The sequence below is a fragment of the Amphiprion ocellaris genome, chromosome 14 (genome assembly GCF_022539595.1).
Source record: "Amphiprion ocellaris isolate individual 3 ecotype Okinawa chromosome 14, ASM2253959v1, whole genome shotgun sequence".
Classification (NCBI taxonomy): domain Eukaryota; kingdom Metazoa; phylum Chordata; class Actinopteri; family Pomacentridae; genus Amphiprion; species Amphiprion ocellaris.
Window position 1 is genome coordinate 31,352,719 of NC_072779.1, and position 21,078 is coordinate 31,373,796.

General features: G+C 36.8%; 1 protein-coding gene across 2 annotated transcripts in view; it reads right to left on the reverse strand.

Moving 5' to 3' along the window:
• The window catches only part of mcama (melanoma cell adhesion molecule a), a 100,170-nt gene that overhangs the window by 29,275 nt on the left and 49,817 nt on the right, over positions 1 to 21,078 (reverse strand). For both annotated transcript variants that reach the window (XM_055017302.1, XM_055017301.1), the window contains exons 2-7: positions 13,111 to 13,244; positions 11,414 to 11,642; positions 9,955 to 10,025; positions 9,722 to 9,809; positions 7,924 to 8,103; positions 2,184 to 2,311 (exon numbers count right to left, since the gene is read on the reverse strand). In XM_055017302.1, coding sequence (XP_054873277.1) covers positions 2,184 to 2,311; positions 7,924 to 8,103; positions 9,722 to 9,809; positions 9,955 to 10,025; positions 11,414 to 11,642; positions 13,111 to 13,244 — 830 coding nt within the window. The remainder of the gene's footprint in view (positions 1 to 2,183; positions 2,312 to 7,923; positions 8,104 to 9,721; positions 9,810 to 9,954; positions 10,026 to 11,413; positions 11,643 to 13,110; positions 13,245 to 21,078) is intronic.

The following is a 21,078-nucleotide window of genomic DNA, read 5'->3' on the forward strand; positions in this document are numbered from 1 at the left end:
CTGGTCTAAAATGACAACTTTCCCCAAACGTACCTGAATTCATACATTAAATAAATGTGACAAATATTCTTTCAGATTGTGTTTGGATCTGAAGACATGACTGCAGTTTATGTCTGAATCCATTAAGGGCAAGAAACCACGAAGATTTGGCAAATCTGAAAGCCTGAAAGCAACAATAAATCACACAAAATGTCACTTCCAGTATTTACTACACTGCTAAAGTGAGTGCATGTGTTCTGTAAAAGCTCATCCATACAGCAGATTTCTGAGGTTTTACGAGCATAAACAACATCAATCAATCAATTTGATTTGTCCCCAGTGGGGTAATCGGTCATGCAGCAGTGAGATGAATACATTAATCACACATAAAACACAGGGAACATAAATAAAACACACTCTTCATGACCGTACACAGTAAAATACGCTGGCAGCTACTGGATGGATTCAACTTGGCACAAATTCAAAGTTTTAGTTGATGCAAATTTGCTCAGATGTTCAATATTTCATTAGCATGTATGTCTTTACTACCTCAGAATCATTGTCAGTATTTATTACTTTTCTATTCTAGTCATTTTTATTTCAGTAATTTATATTTTTATTTTCAGTAATGTATCACACTTCTTATTGCTTTTCTACTAGACAGTTTGTCATGTGTATCTGGCACAAGAATTACCCTGAAGATTAATAGTTTCTTATCTTATCAATATAAATCAATTATATATCCTCGTGTTAAGAAGTCATAAAGAAGAGACAGCAAGGATCTCGGAACAGAAAAAACTGTCAGGTTTATAGTCTTTAAGTCCTGATTAGTTTAAAAGAATACGACATGTTGGCAGCTACTTGGTGGATTACTATGAAATCAGCACAAATTCAAACATACAAATCCACAAGACTTGAACTTGATGCAGATTTGTACCTCACAGACTGCGACTCAGGACTGCAGCACATTTTAAGCGAGGTGAAGCTAAGCTAAGCTAAGCCAAGCTAAGTCAAATCAAGTTAAGTCGAACTAAATTAAGCTGAGTCAAGCTAAGCTAAGCTAAGTTTAGCTAAGTCAAGCCAAGCCAAGTTAAGCAAGTTAAGCTAAGCAAAGTCAAGCCAAGTTAAGCGAAGTTATGCTAAGTTAAGCTAAGCTAAGTTAAGCCATGATAAGTTAAGCTAAGTTAAGTTGCACTAAGTCAAGGGAAGTCAAGCCAAACCCAGTTAAATGAAGTTAAGTTTAGGGCTGCAACTGGCAATTATTTTAATAATCGAGTATTCTATCGATTATTCTGGTGATTAATTGAGTAATCTGATGCCTCCGTCTCCATTTTGCATTCCTCGCTTAGCATGCATGTTACAGCATCAAAACCGAAAGTGAGCACACTGTGCAACAGAAATAACGGTCCGGGTGGAACAAGGGCGGACATCCATGCTGTATTGTGCATATATAGTGGATTAAATGAAGCCTCGAGGCATTTTAGTCGTTGAATTACTCGAGGAGTTGTTTCAGCTTTAGTTAAGCTAGTTTAGCTAGTTTAGTTAGTTTAGCTAAGTTAAGTAAAACTAAGCTAAGTCAAGCCAAGCCAAGCCAAGCCAAGTTAAGCTACATTAGGTTAAGTTATGTTTAGTTAAGTTTAGATAAAATTTTAGTAATGCCAAAGATATTTTTGTGCCAGACATTGCTAAGAAAAAAAAACATATGACATAAGAAATGCAGAGTGTTAATGTAAAAAAGCAATAAGATATAAGCACGACACAATACTGGAATAAAATCAATGAGCTAAAATGAGGCTAGAATATAACAGTATAAAATAATGCTGATAATAAGTAATAAAAAATATAAAAAATATGGGAATATGGCTAAACATATTCAATTAAAACCTAGATTTTCCTGCAATGTAACAAAAGAAATTATTTATTCCCCTTGTCCTTCACAGCAAAACTGGTGAATAAAATGCCTCAAAGTGATGGTTTGACACCCAGTCAGCTGGACTTTTGTTTAGTCCAGTCATACAATGAGTTTGTGTCTGACATGGGAACGAGTGTCCGGTCTCAGACTCCAGCCTGGACGTCCTCATACATGTTGCACACTCATGTCTGCATGAGGCCCTGAGAGCTCTGCATATCAAAAACATTCCCTACAAGTCTCCCCCGTGTCACCCTTTCTCTCTCTGGGGTGAGAATAGGACGTCCATTCTTACTTGTTCTCTGTTGAAGACGAAGGGCGGCGGGGGGTTGCCGTCTCCCTGGCAACGCAGCTCCACGGTGTCCCCCTCTTTGACCAGGCCCTGGGGCGACTCCTTCCACAGCTCCGCCATGGTGGTGGGGTCTGCACACAACACAGAATCGAATTAAGCCGGCTCATTCAGCGAGCTGCTAAAGTCACTTTACAAGCACATTTCCATAACGCTGACAGCACAGACTGTGTTTGGCCCCGGCTGCCACAGCATCAACAAAAACCATGGAGGAGACCAGACAATGTGGCTGCTAAAGCGATAGGAATTTAAACTGTATTTGTGTTAATATTGACATTTACAAACAATAAGAAGACTTAAAGAGGTTTTCCAGTGATTATAAAATGCATTTAAAGTTGAAAAACAGACCCTGGATTCCACTTGCAATTTACAAATCAACTTTATTTTTTCAGCATCAACACTATTGTGTGCAATAGCAACAGTTAAAGGAAAGCAAACAATTGAGTCTGTGACTTTTTCTGCTGCTTGATACAACAAAGTATGGTTGTCATTTGATTAATCTACAAGAAAAGTCTGACAACAACAGCGGATAATGGATTCCATATTAGGTTAAGCAAAGCTAAGTTAAGCTAAGCTAAGTTAAGCTAAGCTAAGTTAAGCTGAGTCAAGTCAAGCCAACTAAAGCTAAGTTAAGCTAAGTCAAGTTAAGTCAAGCTAAGCTACGTCAAGTCAAGTTATGCTAAGCTAAGTTAAGCTAAGTCAAGCCAAGTCAAGTTAAGCTAAGTTCGGTTTAGTTTAGTTAAGCTAAGCCAAGCTAAGCTAAGTTAAGCCAAGTTGAGCCAAGTTAAACTAAGTTCAGTTTAGGGCTTCAGCTATCGATTATTTTAATAATGGCCGAACTGACACCATAATGTGGTTGTTAAAGCGATGGGAATTTAAACTGCATTTGTGTTAATACTGACATTTAGAAACAGAAGACTGAAAGAGGTTTTCCAGTGATTATAAAATGCATTTAAAGTTGAAAAACATATAATAGACCCTGGATTCCACTTGCAATTTACAAATCAACTTTATTTTGTCAGCATTGATGCTACTGTGTGCAATCACAACAGTTAAAGCAAAGCAAACATTTGATTTGATTTTGTGACTTTTTCTGCTGCTTGATACGACAAAGGAAACTCCCATAGTTGTCATTTCATTATACTACAAGAGAAGTCTGACAGAACAACAGTGGATAGTGGAATCCAAATTTGCGAAAATGAAAGGTGTACATAATCTATTATTATCTTTATTTTTTTAAAATCTTTTTTCTCCTTTTGTATTGATTTTCTTATTGTTTATGATGTTTTATTTGTATCTAGCTGCTGTAACATGCGCATTTCCACACTAAGGAATCAATAAAGTTTATATTATTTACTCTGATTTAAGGGTTCTTGGGTATTTTTTTTTTTACTTAAAAGAGACAGTTGACATACAGGAGGCTTCACATGTGCACAAAACAGTGACGAAAAGACAGAAGAGAAATACTAAATATATAAAGGTTTGGTTGCCGAAAGAAACACAGTGTTAGTGGTGAGAAAATATTACAGCTGCAGAAAGAATGATGTTGACCAAAAACAGTCAAAAGCGTCTTCCAATTACCAGTTTTGTCTAATTATTTAATTTTAGATGAGCGTCACAGAGCTCTGTCTGACAAGTGCAAAGGCAGATCTGACTACCATCCAAAGTAATGAAAGTATTTTGCATGCATTTGCCAGAGTTTTACATGCAGACACACTCTCTTGTAAGATCACATCAATAATTGTAAATTGAGTAGTATTTGTCAAATCGGGTCATCTGGTAAAAAGTCCTCCATTTTTTCTTAGCGCTAAAGATATTAAAAATACACAAATATTTATCACAAAGTCAGGTTTTTCCACTATGCAGCCTTTCTCTGGAGCTTAGAAAGACTTTATGCTACTTATTCCTCAAGAGGAATAAATAAACTTCATGCATGAAACTGGTTGAGTGGCTCTTTGAATACCAAGATGGAAACTAGCGATGAGGAAACAGCCAGAACAAGACGTTGGCCTCCAGTCTGAGGTCAGCAAATCAGCAGAAAAAGACCAGAAGCGTAACATGAACCTTGAACCTCCAACCAGAGTTTTACATCAAGTTATCAGCGGCACCTCTGGATGTGTTGGAGGTTGCAGAGTTCCTCATGTGGGAGTCTAATGAATATTCCACTCAGCGCACCACATTAGCATCTGTTACATCCATTTAAAACCAGCTTCCACAGAGGATGCAATCAGTGGGTCAAATGAGAAAAGATGAGATTCAGTTACTGCATGTATAATAAATAAAAACTCACTAACCACAGAAGGTATTAAACAACAGAGGCTGCAGATAGAAAATTAGGTAAAGTTCAATACAGAGCATAAATGAATTTAGATGTAGAGACAAACAGGCTATAAACCAGGGGTGTCAAACATGCGGCCCGCGGGCCAAAAGCGGCCCTTCAGAGGGTCCAATCTGGCCTGTGGGACGACTTGGTAAAGAGTAAAAATTACAGAAGACATTAACTTCAAATTGTACATTTGTAAAAACAGTAAATTTAAAACACTTTGTAGACCATGATAAGTTGTTTTGATCATGAAGTAAAATACTATATTGCTCATTGTGCTTTTGTCGTTTTGTCTAGTTTTTGTAATATTTTGCCTTTTTTTGTCTATTTTTTTGTCGTTATGTTTTTCGCCGCTGTCATTTTTTCTCGTTTGTCGTGTATAATTTTTTTCTCATTTATTGTCGTTTAGTGTCTTTTTTGTCTCACTTTGCACCTGTTTTATCCAATTTTTTGTCTTTTTATTTTCTTTTGTGTCGTTTGTCTCATTTTGTTTCTCGCTTTTGTCGTTTTGTGTCTCACTTTTGCAATATTTTGTCTTGTTTTTGTTTTTTTTGTCTTTTTTGTCTGACTTTTGTTGTTTTGATCATAAAGTAAAAGACTATATTGTTCACTTCCAGACATGATTAAATGTTTTGTGTCTTTGTAGATAAACTGTGATCTGTAAAATGTAATGTGTAAATGAACTGAGGCCTAATATTGTTGAAATTGAACGTATTTTCTTCAGAAATTTCAGGTTGTTCATGATGTTTTGTGAAAAGACAGTTCCTAAAATGTGAACTTTTTCAGAACACACTTTTTTGCACAACTGGAGCTGTGGTTGTTTATAGGCTATGAGGCTATAGTGTTACTGGTGCGGGACACTTGAGATCAAATTGGGCTGAATGCAGCCACTGAACTAAGATGAGTTCCAGACCCCGCTTATAAACTTTAAATTTAACATGTGTACTGACAATATGTTTCGGTAGCGTAATAATCTCGTAAATTTTGCCTCACGTGGGGCACCACATCTGCAGCATAATGACACTTTATGAATAAAGTTTACTATATATGTACAATACACCTGTAATACACTGTATATGTATAATACCCCTGCTCTATACTATGTATGTACAACACACCACAGATGTCGTACGGAATTCGTTTACTTGATTAATCGTAATAATACTCCATTACTAAAAGAATCGATAGCTGCAGCCTGAGTTGGGATCTTGACTCCAGTAAAACTGAATTTCTTTATTTATCTTGATTTAATACTGTTCAGTTAATTGTTGTGTAGAAAATTCTGGGTGTAGGAGGAGAAGAAGTTTAGGAAGTCACAGTAAACAGTGTCCAGATGTGAAGTTATCTTCAGAATCGACACTTTATGATTACGATCAGCTTCTGGTGGAGTTTGGAGACGTCCTGTTGTTGTGGTCATTCTGCAGTAAACATCAAATATTCAGATGTTTGGGTGAAAGTTTCGGGTTATCTGTCTTCTCAAATGGTTTCCTACCAAACTTACAGCTGTGAGAAAGGTTCTCCCTACGTTGCTCTAAAAACCCCCACAGGAACACTATAGAAACACACAGATTACAGACAAACTGCTGTCAAAGCTCAAGGCTGGTACTGATGAGTAAACATCTAATACATCCCATGTCTAAGAATTATCTGTGATCTTTCCTATTTAAGGTGCATTTCTCACGCAAGAGGAATTTGTCAAACTGCCAGTAAAATGAGCACATTTCAGGATGAGAGTGACACATTTCCTTGATTTTCCAAGATGTTGTTGCTTCGCTGCAGTAAGAACGTCGCTCTCAATTAAGCGTGATTTAATCTGTTTTATGGCAAGAAAATCTGTCTGAACCCGGGAGGCACAGAGGCAATAAAAAATCCTCTTAAACCCTCGTCTCACCTCCTAAACCTCAACAGCAAACAGAAAGTGACAAGCAGAAAGAAAAGAAAGTGAGGATGATGCGTTACTAAGTTCCTCAGCGGTGACTTTATGCTTTCACTTGGCCTCACATGGTGGAAAACAATATTACACAGAAAAATGATGAAAAATAACAGCAAATATCTGTAAATAAAGACATTTTTAGCTTATTTATGTACAGTAAAGCTGTGTAATGATAATAAATATTCACCATTTTTCAATCATTTGTAAATTTGTAAAAGCACATATTTTTGACGTGGACAGTGTGTTCAGTTTTGGCCTGTTTTTTATGGATAACATATTAATTAAGACTTTTTCTCTGTTATTTTAACAGTTTATTATCTGCAATTTAACAAACATCCTGTAAAAAAGAGTTTAAAGCATTATTCACCATTTTTCAACTATTAATATACAGATTTTTTCTATAAAGTAATAACAAATATGTGTAAATATGATATTTTTAGCTGACTGATATACAGTAAAGCTAAAAACTTCTAAACTTATGGACAGTTATGGTATTCTTTTTAGGGCTAAATGTAAATTGAATCAGTTTTTCTGTGATTTTACTACTTTATAATCTGTTTCTTGGATTTTTTTCTGTGATTTAATTGGTTTTATATCTGTAATTTGACAAAACAGGTTTGATCTGTGATGTAAAAGCTGAAAAAATATTTAGAATTCAAAATTTTGTTTTTTTTTTCTTTCAATAAGCGGCAAATATCTAAAAAATAACATCTACAGTAAAAAATGTGTAATTTTATAGTCACACATTGTAAAAAGAGTAAACTTATGCACAGTTCTGGCCTTTTTTTAGGGCTAAAATGTAAATTAACACTCCTTATCTGTGATTTTACTTCTTTATTATTAGTTTTTTTTTTTACTGTGATTTAACTAGCTTAATGTCTGTAATTTGACACAACAGGGTTGACCTGTGATAAAAAATAGCTTAACAAATATTTACAATTTTCAATTTTGGAGGGTTTTCTTTCAAATACTAGCAAATACCTAAAAAAAATTATGATATCTACATTAAAAAATGTGTAATTTCTGGTGCTCTTTATAGGGCTAAAATGTAAATCAAATCTATGTATCTGTGATTTTACTAGTTTAATATCCACATATAAAATACCTAATTATAATAATACCTAATTTTTCTTTAAAATAACAGCAATTATCTGCAAATATAATAATATTTTTTTGGCATTTTTTTTAGGGATAAAATGTAAATTAACAAGGTTTTTCAGTGATTTTGCTTGTTTTCTTATCTGTAATACAACAAAACATACAACACGTATAATAATAGTAAAATAAAACAGTTAAATGTGAAAGTGTAGCAGAGGAAACGCTGGATTAATTCTTTCACCTTGACTCTGGTGAAGAACTGATGAGATAAAGAGGTTTCCTGTTCCATCACAGACCAGCAGCACAGAGTAATCAAACGTTTGCTGACTCACAGTGAACGGTGATGTTGACGCTGTGCGACTCGGTCGTCCTGATGGCTCCCGGGACGAAGAAGCTGACCTCACAGGAGAAACGAGCGTCTTTGTCCTCCTTCACCACCTTGTACTCCAGAGTGCTCTGGACCGAGGAGAAACCGCTGGACTCTCTGGTGACCAGAGTCAACATGTTCACATCTGGAGGAAAGACATCAAAGCAGATGTTCAACAAGGAAACACCAACACATTACTGTCATCTCTAAACCGATTCCTGAGTGGTGGAACAAAGTACTTCATTATAGCAAAATAAGCGCCATTTTCTACGAACATTGCTTCATTCACCTACAACCTTTTCGCACTTATTCTGAATTCTATTGTGTCTAAAGACTGATATTGCCCGTCATACCACACTATACTGAACAAGAATATGAATACAGCATGTAACACTTTACTAAACCCCACTGATCCCTTTTAAAAAAAGATGATGGTGGTTTTGCAGGTATTCGGTCTTGAAGTGTGGGAGATGCGCTGCCTGTTCAAAAAAAAAGTTGCCACCTGGATTTAACTAAGCAAATAGGTAAGAACCTTCCATTGGATAATTACTGCTGTGATGAATACGTTTCAGCTGCAACAACTTATTTAACTCTAGCTGATGCAGTGAGGAGCTTCTCATTTCTGAAACAACTATGTTGGAAGACACATCCTGTGGTCATGGAAAGGATGTTAATCTGTCAAAGAAGGGTCAAATTATTGGCCTGCATCAAGCAAAGAAAACAACTACAGAGATTTCTGAAACTACTAAAATCTGGTTAAGAACTGTCCAACACATTATTAAAACCTGAAGGATAGTGGAGAACCATCATCTTCAAAGAACAAATGTGGTCGGAACAAACTCTTAGATGATCATAGGAGATCAACAGTAGAACTCACAGCTATATTTAATAATGAAAGTAAGAACATTTCTACACACAATATGAAGAGAACTCAAAGGATTGGGACTAAACAGCTGTAGCTCTAAGAAAACCACTGATCAGTGAAGCTAATCAGAAAAAAAGGCTTCAGTTTTCTAAGGAGCATAAAGATTGGACTCTGGATCAATGGAAGAAGGTCATGTGGTCTGATGAGTCCAGATTTACCCTGTTCCAGAGTGATGGGGGCATCAGGGTAAGAAGAGAGGCAGATGAAGTGATGCCCTCATCATGTCTAGTGTCTACCAGCCTGTGGGGTTTAGGGTTATGATCTGGGGTTGGTCAGGTTCAGCAACGTTATGTTCCCAAAGAAGGAGGTCAGGTGATACCTGAAGATACTGAATGACCAGGTCTTTCCATCAGTGGAGTTTTTCTTCCCTGATGTTCATGGACATGTTCCATGATGATGATGTCAGGATTCATGGGTTCACATTGAGAATGAGTGGATCAGGGAGCATGAGATGGATTGTCCTCCACAGAATCCAGACCTCAGCCCCACTGAGAATCTTTGGGATGTTCTGGAGAAGACTTTGTCCGACTCTCCCATCATCAATACAAGATCTTGGTGGAAAATTAATGCAACTCTGGACAGAAATAAATGCTGTAACTTTGCAGAAGCTTATAGAAATGATGCCACAGTGAATGTGTGTCGTTCTCAGAGATAAAGGTGGTCCAATGAAATATTAGAGCGTTCGACTTTTTTTGGATGGGCAGCGTGACCCAAGAGCATCGCTATGAATATCTAACATATTTTTTGGCGAGGCAGCTTCTTGTTACCGTTTCTGAGGCATCAATGGATTTAAAAGTTTTTAGAGTAAAATGTGGCTTCGACTACAGTTCGTACTTACGTCCAGGTGCAGACATCAGCGGCATGCCATTCCTGTACCAGGTGATGTTGGGTTTAGGGAACCCGTTTCGAGCTTCACATGACGCAACCTGGACGGAAAGTCACAAAAACAAATCATTATTGTCCTTATGTTGGCCGCTGAAGCACAAGTACTGTAAAAGGACATTTCAGTAACAAACTAAAGTATACTTAACGAAATAATCGTGAAGTTTTTATGTAGTTAAATGGACCCACCTTAGACGGCATCTCATTGGTCACGGATATTCCAGAAGTTACGCCCTCGATGACCGGAGCCTGCGGAGGAGCTGAACCGGGAAAAAAATAACTTCAGTCCTTTATAACAAACTAAATAGAACAAAGACATATATATGAAAAATCTGAACCCCCAAAACCTGTTAGCAGGATTATAAAGGCATGATGTCTTTTTAAAAAGTCACCTTAATTACACAATTTATTAGAGCCTAAACTGAAAAAGACTGAATAAATCAAAAGATTTTCAATTTTCTGACAGTCTTTGAACTAATCATGTGACTTTTGCTTTCATCAGGAAAATTAAGCAATTCTAAGGGGAAATCATACATATTCAACAGAATAAATAATCAGATTTTCAACTTTCTGATGGTCTTTGAACGAATCATGCATGATTTTTGGTTTCATTGGGAAAATGAACCAATTCTAAGGTGAAATCACACAATTTCGTCAAAATCTCATTTGAAAATTCACCAAAAATTAACCCCAAAACCTGTCGACAGCTTAAAAAGGCATCATTTATTTATTATCTTTATTTTTTTACTGACTAAATTATACCATTTATCAGTCTTTTTGTGTCTCATTTTAGAAATTTTTTTTGTTTTTTTGTTGTTTTGTGTCTTTTTTGTCTGACTTTTGTCGATTTTCTCATGTTTTTGTTATTTAGTTTCTCATTTTTTTCATTTTTTGTTTCCTTTTTGTCTCACTTGTGTTTTGTGCCTTTTTTCTTCATTTTGTGTTTTGCTTTATTCGTTGTTTTGTGTGTCGTTTTGTGCTTTTGTTGTCTCGCTTGTGTTGTTTGTCTATATTTTGTGATTTTATTTCTTGCTTTTGTCAATTTTTGTCTCGTGTCATTTATATAATTTTTTTGTCCCACTTTTCGTCTATTTTTTTGTCACTTCGTAACTTTTTTGTCAAATTTTTTGCCTCTTTTTTGTTTTGTTCCGTGACATTTTGTATCTCGCTGTTGTCATTTTGTTTCTCATGTTTGTAATATTTTGTCTTGTTTTTGTTGTTTTCGTCTGTTTTTTTGCCTGATTTTTGTCATTTTGATCATAAAGTAAAATACTATATCATTCAGTTCCAGATTAAACTTTGTGACTAAATGTTTTGTTCCTTTCTAGATCCTCTGTGATCTGTAAGTTGTAATGAGTAAATGATAAACTGAAGCATAATGTTGTAGAAATTTCATTTATTTTTCTTAATAAATTTCAGGTTGTTCTTAATGTTTTGTAAATAGATAATACCTGAAATGTGATTATTTTTAGAACGTACTTTGTTGGCCTTGTTTTTGCACCTTATTTCCAGTTTATTATGCTGTGATTTTACTGGTCACTTGAGATCAAACGGGGCTGAATGTGGCCCATGAACTAAAATGATTCTGATATCGCTGCTTTATATCTTCGTTTAGGTGATGATTTATCTGTTCTTCGGGATTCCTTACCAAACACTCGGAGGTGGGTCTTGCCCTCGGCGTTCCCGGCAGCGAGTCCGTTCACCTGGCAGAAGAATTCCCGTTCGTCGTTGAGCTGGACGTCCTGGATTATGAGTCGACTTCCCTGCTGGTCTGAAGTCACCTCGATGCGGCCGCTGTAGTCCGTGTTGTTGTCGACCATCTGCTGGCTGTCATCACTGTAGAAGATCCGCATCCGCGAGGTGTTTTCCACGGCTCTCTGCAGGAGGACACAGCTTGAAACGTCTTGGAAAAGCAGTATTTTAGAGAGAAATCAGTGGAGATGTTTAGTGTGTTATTTACTGGTCAATGCAATCAAACATTGGAAAGTCTTTTCACGGACTGCATGAAAAGATAAATGCTCATTTGCAAACAGGGCACTTAAGGAAATCGTTTCTGGAAATGGACAGAGAAAAAAGCTTCTAAATGTGTGGAGCCGATCACGGTTATTGTTATCCTGCATAATTTTATCCTCTTAGAGGTTTTTCTATCTCAAACCATCAGGTTCCTTCTGCTCCCCCTTCTTGGATTTGCTTCAAAATAGAATAGAATGTCAGACTGGCTGAAAATAGAATAGAATAGAATAGCAAAGCGTAGTATAGAAGAGCACAGAATAGAATAGAATAGCATAGAATAAAATAGAGTAGAATGGCATAGCACATAATAGCATACAAAAGAATAGCATAGAATAGAACAGAATAGCATAGAATAAATAGCACAGAATAGAATAAAATAGAGTAGCATAGCATAGACTAGAATAGAGTAGCATAGCATAGATTGTCATAGCATAGAATAGCATAGAAAAAAATGTAGAACCATAGCATAGCATAGCGTAGAATAAAACAAAATAGCAAACACAGCATAGAATAACATAGCATAGATTAGCATAGAATAGCATAGAATAAAATATAGTAGCAAAGCATAGCATAGAATAGCATAGCATAGCACAGAATAGAATAGAATAGCAAACAGAATAGAATAGATTAGCATAGTATACAATAGCATAGCATAAAATAGAATAGTATATAATAAAATAAAATAGAACAGCATAGCACAGATTAACATAGCATAGCACAGAATAGCATAGCACAGATTAGCATAGCATAAAATAGCATAGAATAAAATAGAGTAGAATAGCAAACAGCATAGCATAGATTAGCATAGCATACCATAGCATAGCATAGAATAGAATAGTATATAATAAAATAAAACAGAATAGCCTAGCACAGATTAGCATAGAATAGCATAGCACAGACTATCATAGCATAGAATAGCATAGAATAAAATAGATTAGCATAGCATACCATAGCATAGCACAGCACAGCTCAGAATAGCACAACATAGAATATGATAGTATCAAATAAAATAGAACAGCATAGCATAAAAAACTGTACCAAATGAAAGATGCACCACAAAGTGTCCAATGCCAACAATAAAAAAAAATAAATCAATTGAATGAGGAAAATTAAAGTCCTGTTTCCAATTAATTATAATAAAACCAATCAGAAGTCTGAATAAAAAGGACAGATCTCGAGTTGGCCTTTAAAAACATCCACATTCTCTCCTCTTTCTGCTAATTCTTATTTCATTTACACCTTTTTTAAATTCTGGGTTACAAAGAAACTAAAGAAACTAAAAACCGAGGACCAACAGCTTCACACACAAGCAGCCGGACGGTTGGCACTCACCACAAACCACTGGATCATGACGAAGCTGGGCTCGTTTTTGGCGTCGGTGAAGCTGTACTGGCAGGGGATCTCAGCCACGTCGCCCAGGTACACCTCAGCGCTCTCATCCATAGTCAGCTCCACTTTGGCCCAAACTGGAAACACACAGAAATGCACATAAATCAACCGGATGCTTCACAGTCCAGAGGAAAATCTTACTGCTCGAAGCTCAGGAGACAAAAGTGTCATCCTAGTTTTCTCCTAAAATCCACCAGAAGATACAGGTGAGAAAAGAGGAGAGAAATTAGCAACAGGAGTCATATTTAAGATTTAATGTAGATAATTCCACTAATGGCTCCATTTTCTATCAGCTGAGCCACATGTCAGCTGCAGATGTGTACAGTTGAGCTCATAAGTTTACAATTACGTGATAATAAATAACTTTGTCTGACCACTAACCCTAAATGAAAGACAAGTTTTTCCATGATCAAACATATTTTCTAAAAAAAAAAGGACAATATTTCACAAATTTTGCCAACTTATGAGCATAGCTGTATCTATACACATAAATATATCAATATGTATTTATACATCATGACGAAGCTGATGGTAAGTGGAAGAAAATGGATGGAAAATGGATGTAAACTACCGTTCAAGAATTTGAAGTCACCCAAGCAATTTCATGTTTTCCATGAAAACTCACACTTTTATCCATGTACTAACATAACTGCACAAGGGTTTTCTAATCATCAATGAGCCTTTCAACACCATTAGCTAACACAATGTAGCATTAGAACACAGGAGTGATGGTTGCTGGAAATGTTCCTCTGTACCCCTATGGAGATATTCCATTAAAAATCAGCTGTTTCCATCTAGAATAGTCATTTACCACATTAACAATGTCTAGACTGCATTTCTGACTCATTTAATGTTATCTTCAGTGAAAAAAACAGCTTTTCTTTCAAAAATAAGGACATTTCGAAGCGACCTCAAAATGGTAGTGTACATGTGTTGAATCATCAGGGATAATATTAAGTTATAAAAGTTGACCTACAAGATGATATCATATGAATATCTGGTTCATAGATAAGTTTAAGTCTGAATTTTATGGTCACATTTCAACCTGAATCCAACCTTTGAAACAAGGTTTCAAGTCATTTTTTTTACTTGAAGGCAGTGGAACAAGATGTAAACATGACATTTTACTAACTGAATTTTCATTGTATAATAGCATCCATTTGGGTTTGTGAGTCTTTTAGCTCTGTTTTGGTCTTCACCAACTCCTGATGGAAATATGTGGCTCCTAATGCTCCATAACATTTACCAGTAGTTGCTAAACTGGCTAGATTAGAGCATTCAGAGTCAAAATAGTAAAGCAGGGCAAAGAAAAACTACAACAGCAGTCTGAAAAAGATGCAAGAGTGTTTCGTACAACTGGAAGGAAGTGCTGTTGTGAAGATAAATGTATACTACCGTTCAAAAGTTTGGGGTCACCCAGACCATTTCATGTTTTTCATGAAAACTCACACTTTAATTCATGTTCTAACATAACTGCACAAGGGTTTTCTAATCATCAATGAGCCTTTCAACACCATTAGCTAACACAATGTAGCATTAGAACACAGGAGTGATGGTTGCTGGAAATGTTCCTCTGTACCTCTATGGAGATATTCCATTAAAAATCAGCTGTTTCCAGCTACAATAGTCATTTACCACATTAACAATGTCTAGACTGGATTATGATTCATTTAATGTTATTCTCATTGAACCAAACTGCTTTTCATTCAAAAATAAGGACATTTCTAAGTGACCCCAAACTTTTACACAGTAGTGTATATACAGTACAGTGTCATCATAGCATTTGATGGTTTTTGCGACTGCACTTGAGGATACTTTCAAAGTCCGTGAAATTTTCCGGATAGACTGTCGTTTCTTTTTACTGAGTTGATGGTTCTTGCTGTACTGCTGATCTTCAGGCAGACAATAATGCTTCTAGATCAGAATCTGAGAAAGTCTCGACTCACGACTGAAGAAATGAGACTTAAAGGGAAGAATAGCTGCTAGGAAGTCATTATTGAGGCTATGCAAACATCCAAAAACACCTAAAATGTGACACAAGCACTGGACTGTAGATGACTAGAAGAAGGTACTCTGGACGGACGAGTCTAAGTTTGAACTCTTCAGTCAGAATGACAACCAATACAAGTTAAGTTCAGTTACCTTAAGGATGGAGAAACTGCAAACACAACACCATCCTGGATCAATGACACTGGTTCCCCGTTTATTACAGAATTCAATCTAAGACCCTGTTGACTCACTTTTAACCCCTAATTCTGCTGGAAGTCTGGAAATTAAGACCAACATTTGGCCATTTTGGAATCAAACACTGAATGAAAACGATATTTCTGATGGTAGACTTTATTTTACTACTGGAGTTTATTTGGCCTGTAGTACGTATACACAACAACCTTGGAGGAAGTGCTGAGTTTGCATCAACTGGACCTTGTATGTTCTTTTTGCATTGCTTTAAGTCGTTACATGATCATGTGTTCAGCAATGTTTAATATCCAGAAGTGCAGCATCAGTTAATTGTAAGAACTACTGTTTTATAGTTCTTAATACACCAAATAAGCTATTTTTCAAAATCCAAATTAAAACAACTCTGAGATTATCAAATCAATCAAAACTTTGTCTTCCAAACTTTCCTACATTGTTCGGGAACCAGCCGTAAGATTTACAGTTTCTACAATTTCATTTAATCCAAAGCGACACACATCAGAGAGTAGATCCAACAGAAGCAAGATCTAGTCTGGAGAAAACAACCTGGACAGGAGCCATAAAATGAGTTAAAATCAGCTCTTCACGACGGCTCTGCTCCTCCTCACCTTCACCCAAGTTCTAACTCTTCATCTAATGCTAAACTCCTCGACTGAGGGTCCGTCCAGACCGCCGCCATGTTACCAGAACAAAGAAGAAAAGGCTTCTTGTCCACATGGCACCGTTTTCATCTCCCTCCCGCCCGGCCAACTGTAACCACAAAACCCACGTCTTGGCCAGAGAACCGCTTCCCCCAGGCGTCGACGGGGGAATGCAGGAGGAGAAGTTCAGCCAGTCCGACACTGGGATGTTGACTCAGCCAGCCAAGAGCGATTTTCAGCCATGTTGGACTTGGCGGCGGCTCCGGAGGGGCCCGTTAGACACAGCGACAAAGAAAAACAAGGATGGCACCCAAAAAAAAAGAAAAAAAAAGGGTCTATTTTAATCTGGTGTGGAGCTGATGGTGAAGGATCCTCCCACAGGCTTCCTTCCTGAACTCAATTTACTCTTGATTCTTCATTTCCTCGTCACAAATACAGTAATGATAATAGTTGCATTTATTATTTTTTAGGCACAATTTTAGCCGTTTTTGGCTGCTGGCACATTATTACTGGCAAGACAGCAGCTCTGAGATCAGTTTCTGGATCCCAAAGGAGAGACAGATGTTTGGACGGAGACGAGAACCAATGGATGGCACTAACATGAATACTTCTGTTGCATTTTTACTCACTGTGGGTTCATTTTTCACTGCAATATAAAGTACTGCACCTTTATAGAAACAGAAAAACCATGACTAGAAGTAGAGCGAACTAAAAAATGCATTCTGTGCAGTATGACACAGTTATAATGCCATAAATCATAAAAAAAAGAAGACTGAAGTTGAATTTTTTCAACAGATGTTGAGAAAAAAGGTACACTTTCATACTATAGATATTTTACTCTTTACATTTTAAACACTGCTTGCAGTTAAGCTGAGAGGAATTTTTGTCTCGTCATCGTTGGTCGCAGCTGAGTCACTAATAGCTTCACGCTTTTGATAAAGAGCACAGAATTTTTTGCCTTTTTATAGAATCTGGTTGTAGCAAATGTTTTATTTTTATCATTTTTTTAAAAAATAAAGTGATTTTGGATGTTGGGATGGAAAAGAGAAACAATGGAGGACACCAGCATTAACATTCTGCATGTTTTTTACTCACTGTGGGCAAATTTTTCACTGTGATGTAAAGTCCTGCAACTCTACAGAAACAGAACAACCATGATAAGAAATAGAGAGAACTCAGAAATGTCTTCTGTGCAGCAGGACCCAGTTAAAATGCTAGAAATTAAAAAAAATAAAGTTGATAGCTCAGGAGTGTCCACAGGTGTTACTAATACTGGAAATAAATAGCTCTGTGTAAACACTGCCTGCAGTTCAGCTGAAAAGTCCCAGAATTTTTTTCACTTGAGTGATGGTAACAGCTGATTCACTAATGGCTTTCTGGTTGCATTGCGGAAAACAGAATTTTTCATTTTTTATAGAATCTGGTTAGAGTTAGAGTTAGTTGTTTTTGGTCAGTTTTTAACAAGAAATGCAGAGTAAATTGATTTCAATGAAACTACAATTTCAGAAAGATGAAAATCTGATCATCCATTGTGTTTTGACATTTTAGACTCTGACTTTAAAAAAAAGCCTTTTGAAGCCGCTGACAGAAGTAAAAAATGTGTTTTGTGCTGCATAGAACAGGTATAATGCCATAAATTCTAAAAATAAAAGTAGATTTTCTTCAATTATTTGATGAACACTATAGAACACAAAACACATCACAAAGGGGGAACAAAATGAAATTGTGGGTCAAGCTTTATTGTGTTTTTTTTCCAGCTGTGTTGCATTTACAGACATTAATGAAAGTAGGACACCTAAACGCCGCCACACACTGAGGAGGGAAACGACCAGGGACGTCCCAGTTTTTGTTTCTCTTCAAAAAAAAATAAAAAATGGAGAGAAAACAATTAGCAAGACTTCGGTGTCCTCGTACGCGTTTCTCAGCGTTGGTTGAAGCAGATCGAGCATGAAAAGAGCTTTAGGAGTCCAGTTGCCACCCTGTTGCCCCCATTCAGCCGGCTGCTCCCCCGTCTTCACCCCGACTCCCCCGTCCTCCTCCTCCTGCAGCACCAATCGTTTTCACAACTCTTTTTTTTCTTTCCTCTGTGCTCAGCCAACCGTTGCTTCAAGACAACGGGCTTTGCCATTGTTCCCCCACCTGGGTGGACCACGCACCCCCCCAAAAAAAAAGAAAAAAAAAGAAAAAAGATGATCCTCCATGTTAAAGCAGAGGTGAAAAGCAGTTCAACACGTCCTGAAGTTGTTTATGAAGATGACGAGTGGCAGATTACGGAGGCCGGAGAGCAAAATATGTCACAAAAGTTAAAAAAAACTGTGCGTCTTCGGGGCCGTGCCGCTAACTTTTGGGCTAATCCGATTAGCGCTGGGGGATTGCAGGGGATTTGACTTCCAAAGCCAACCTGGGACGAGTCTTATCTGCTCCTGTTGCGACTTTATGCGGTACGGACCGAAGCACAAACACACACCAAGCCGCGATCTGTGGAGCCTGACAACACAAAAGCGCTGCCCGTGGCTGTGCATGAGCATATATTTGTGTCTGTCTGCGTCTGGATGATACAGAGCTAATTTACAAAAAAAAGAAAAAAGAAAAACACAGCAGAGTATTTGGACGTGTTGACAGGATCGGACTGGACGAGACCCCAGATGACCGGTGTGTCAGGAGGGATGAAGAGACGAGTTACAGCACACAATTACACTGTAAAAGCCAGATTAACTCCTGCATGATCGCTTTGTAAATACTCCTATTTGCTCACAACATTATCTAAGGTTTAACCCTCTGAACCCCAAAACACACAGTTGAGTCTGAAAGGCATATTAGCTTTAAAAGCAGAAAAAATAGTAACAAAAATCACAAAAATTACAACATTTATCAGAGCAACAAACTGCAAAAATAAAAAAAATTATCAAGATTTCAACTTTCAAACTGTCCTTGAACTACTCATCTGTTAGGTGTCATCCCATCAGGAAAATTCACCAAATCTTAGCTTAAAATCGAGACATTTCAACAAAATCACTTCCTTCTACATGTCTTGTTTAAAATTCATCAATAATAAACTATTAGCACAAACCAGGATCTGCAAAAAGCAAATCAAAAATCTTCAGTCTTCATCACAGCTATGAAACCACGTGGAAGAAACAGCAAAAACAGCAAAAAAATCACTGGATGTTAAACTTTCCAACAGGCCTTGAACTACTCATCAGTTAGGTGTCATTTCATCTGAAAAATTAACAAAATCTTAGCTTAAAATCGTGACATTTCAACAAATTCACTCTCTTCTAAATGTTTTGTTTGAAATTCATCAAAAATAAACTATTACTGCCAACCAGGTTCAATAAAAAAACTACAAAAAATCTCCAGTCTTCATCGCAGCCATGAAACCGTGTGGAAGAAACGACAAAAACAGAAAAAAAATCATTGGATATGAGACTTTCCAAACTAAACTTTCATCTAATAATGTGCCATCCCATTGGAAAAATCAAACAAATCTTAGCTTAAAATCAAGATATTTAAAAAAATGTGTTTTACACATTCATGCCCAACTGGAGGTGAACCACAACTGTAGTTTTCATCCGTATGATTAATTTCGAGCCTTCTGCATTATTTATAGAGAATCCTGAACAAGTTATCAGGGACTAAATTAGTAGAACAAAGAGACGACAAGACAAATAGCTTCCATTCAACACAGACTCACACGATGCAGATCAGACATAATGAGGGAGGCCTCCTCTGCACAGTCGCTCATTATGCGACTAGCGCTCAGACAATAGCCTCCCGTGCTAACTGGACTGGTCACCGTGGACGACTGCTCTGTCCCATTAAGGCCTCCGTAGATCTGCAGCTCTGCCGCTGATAAGAGTCCAAATCACCTCCGACTAAACAGACCGGCCTCATTTACTGCCTTTAATCCCTCCAACGCCCGCTGAGCCATGAAATGAGCCCCAACGCATCAAACATGAAAACATATTAAATGTTCACCGGACACGTCAGGGTGAAGGTTGAGGGGATGAATGGAAAATAGGAGGCTCTGGACCGTTTTATTATCGTTTTACTAGGTAATAAGTCTGCATTTAAATATCCATATGTGTGAATGAATGCATGCTGTAGATAAGGTTTCATACGCTTTCGCCCAACATAAAAAAAAACTAAGCCTAAAATTACAACTGCATGTGTCTCATATTAAAATCTGTCAAAAATAAACCCTTTGTTTGAACCAGGTTCTGTAAAAAACAAAAAAATCTCCATTTATCGGCACAATCCTGCAGCCCAAAGTGATTTTGTGGCAAAAAATAATCACGTGACAAAAATTCAGGGACTTTTCAGCTTAATTGTGGACACATGATAACTGAAAAAAGAACGTTTTATGTTCTTAGACGCATTTATTGGAAATTCTGGTTTTTACAAATGTGTGGATTTCTGCATGTTTTAGATATTAAGACTTCATGCACTAAAAACAAATGTTTATGCTTCACATTAATTAAGAGCTTGCATAAAAGTCTGCATAAATTTTTTTAAGTTATGACAACTTCTAATGAAATTATGTTCAACCAACTAACTACATTCACTTACAGGAATTAGCTTCTATTTTACATTACCAGTCACATAAAACTTGGTAGCATAAACATGTTTTTTAAGGACATCCTGAACTCAAAGTGGAGAATTACTAAGTTTTTAACTAAATTTAATCTACTTACAACAACTTGAATTGTGTTTCAAATCCAGAAATTTGAGTTTAAGCGACACACAATGTTACGTTGGTGCAATTATCAACATTTGTCTGCATAGATTCTCAGTCATTCAGGTCATGGTAGTCGTAGGAGATTTAGTAGAAATCAACTGGACTTGTCGTTTAGGTTCTTGAACCTAAAAGAGAAGCCCAGTTGATTTCTACTAAAGCTCCTACAACTACCAACATTATTATGTCAACCAAAGTCATCAAAACAATATTTGCAACTTAAAAGATTTATCTAAAATCAGTAAATTAGTTATTAAAGTGTTTAAAATCTTGCAACCGTGCATAGGCGGTAACAGGTGCCTTGAATTACTTGTTCCAGTTCTACACATACAGCTG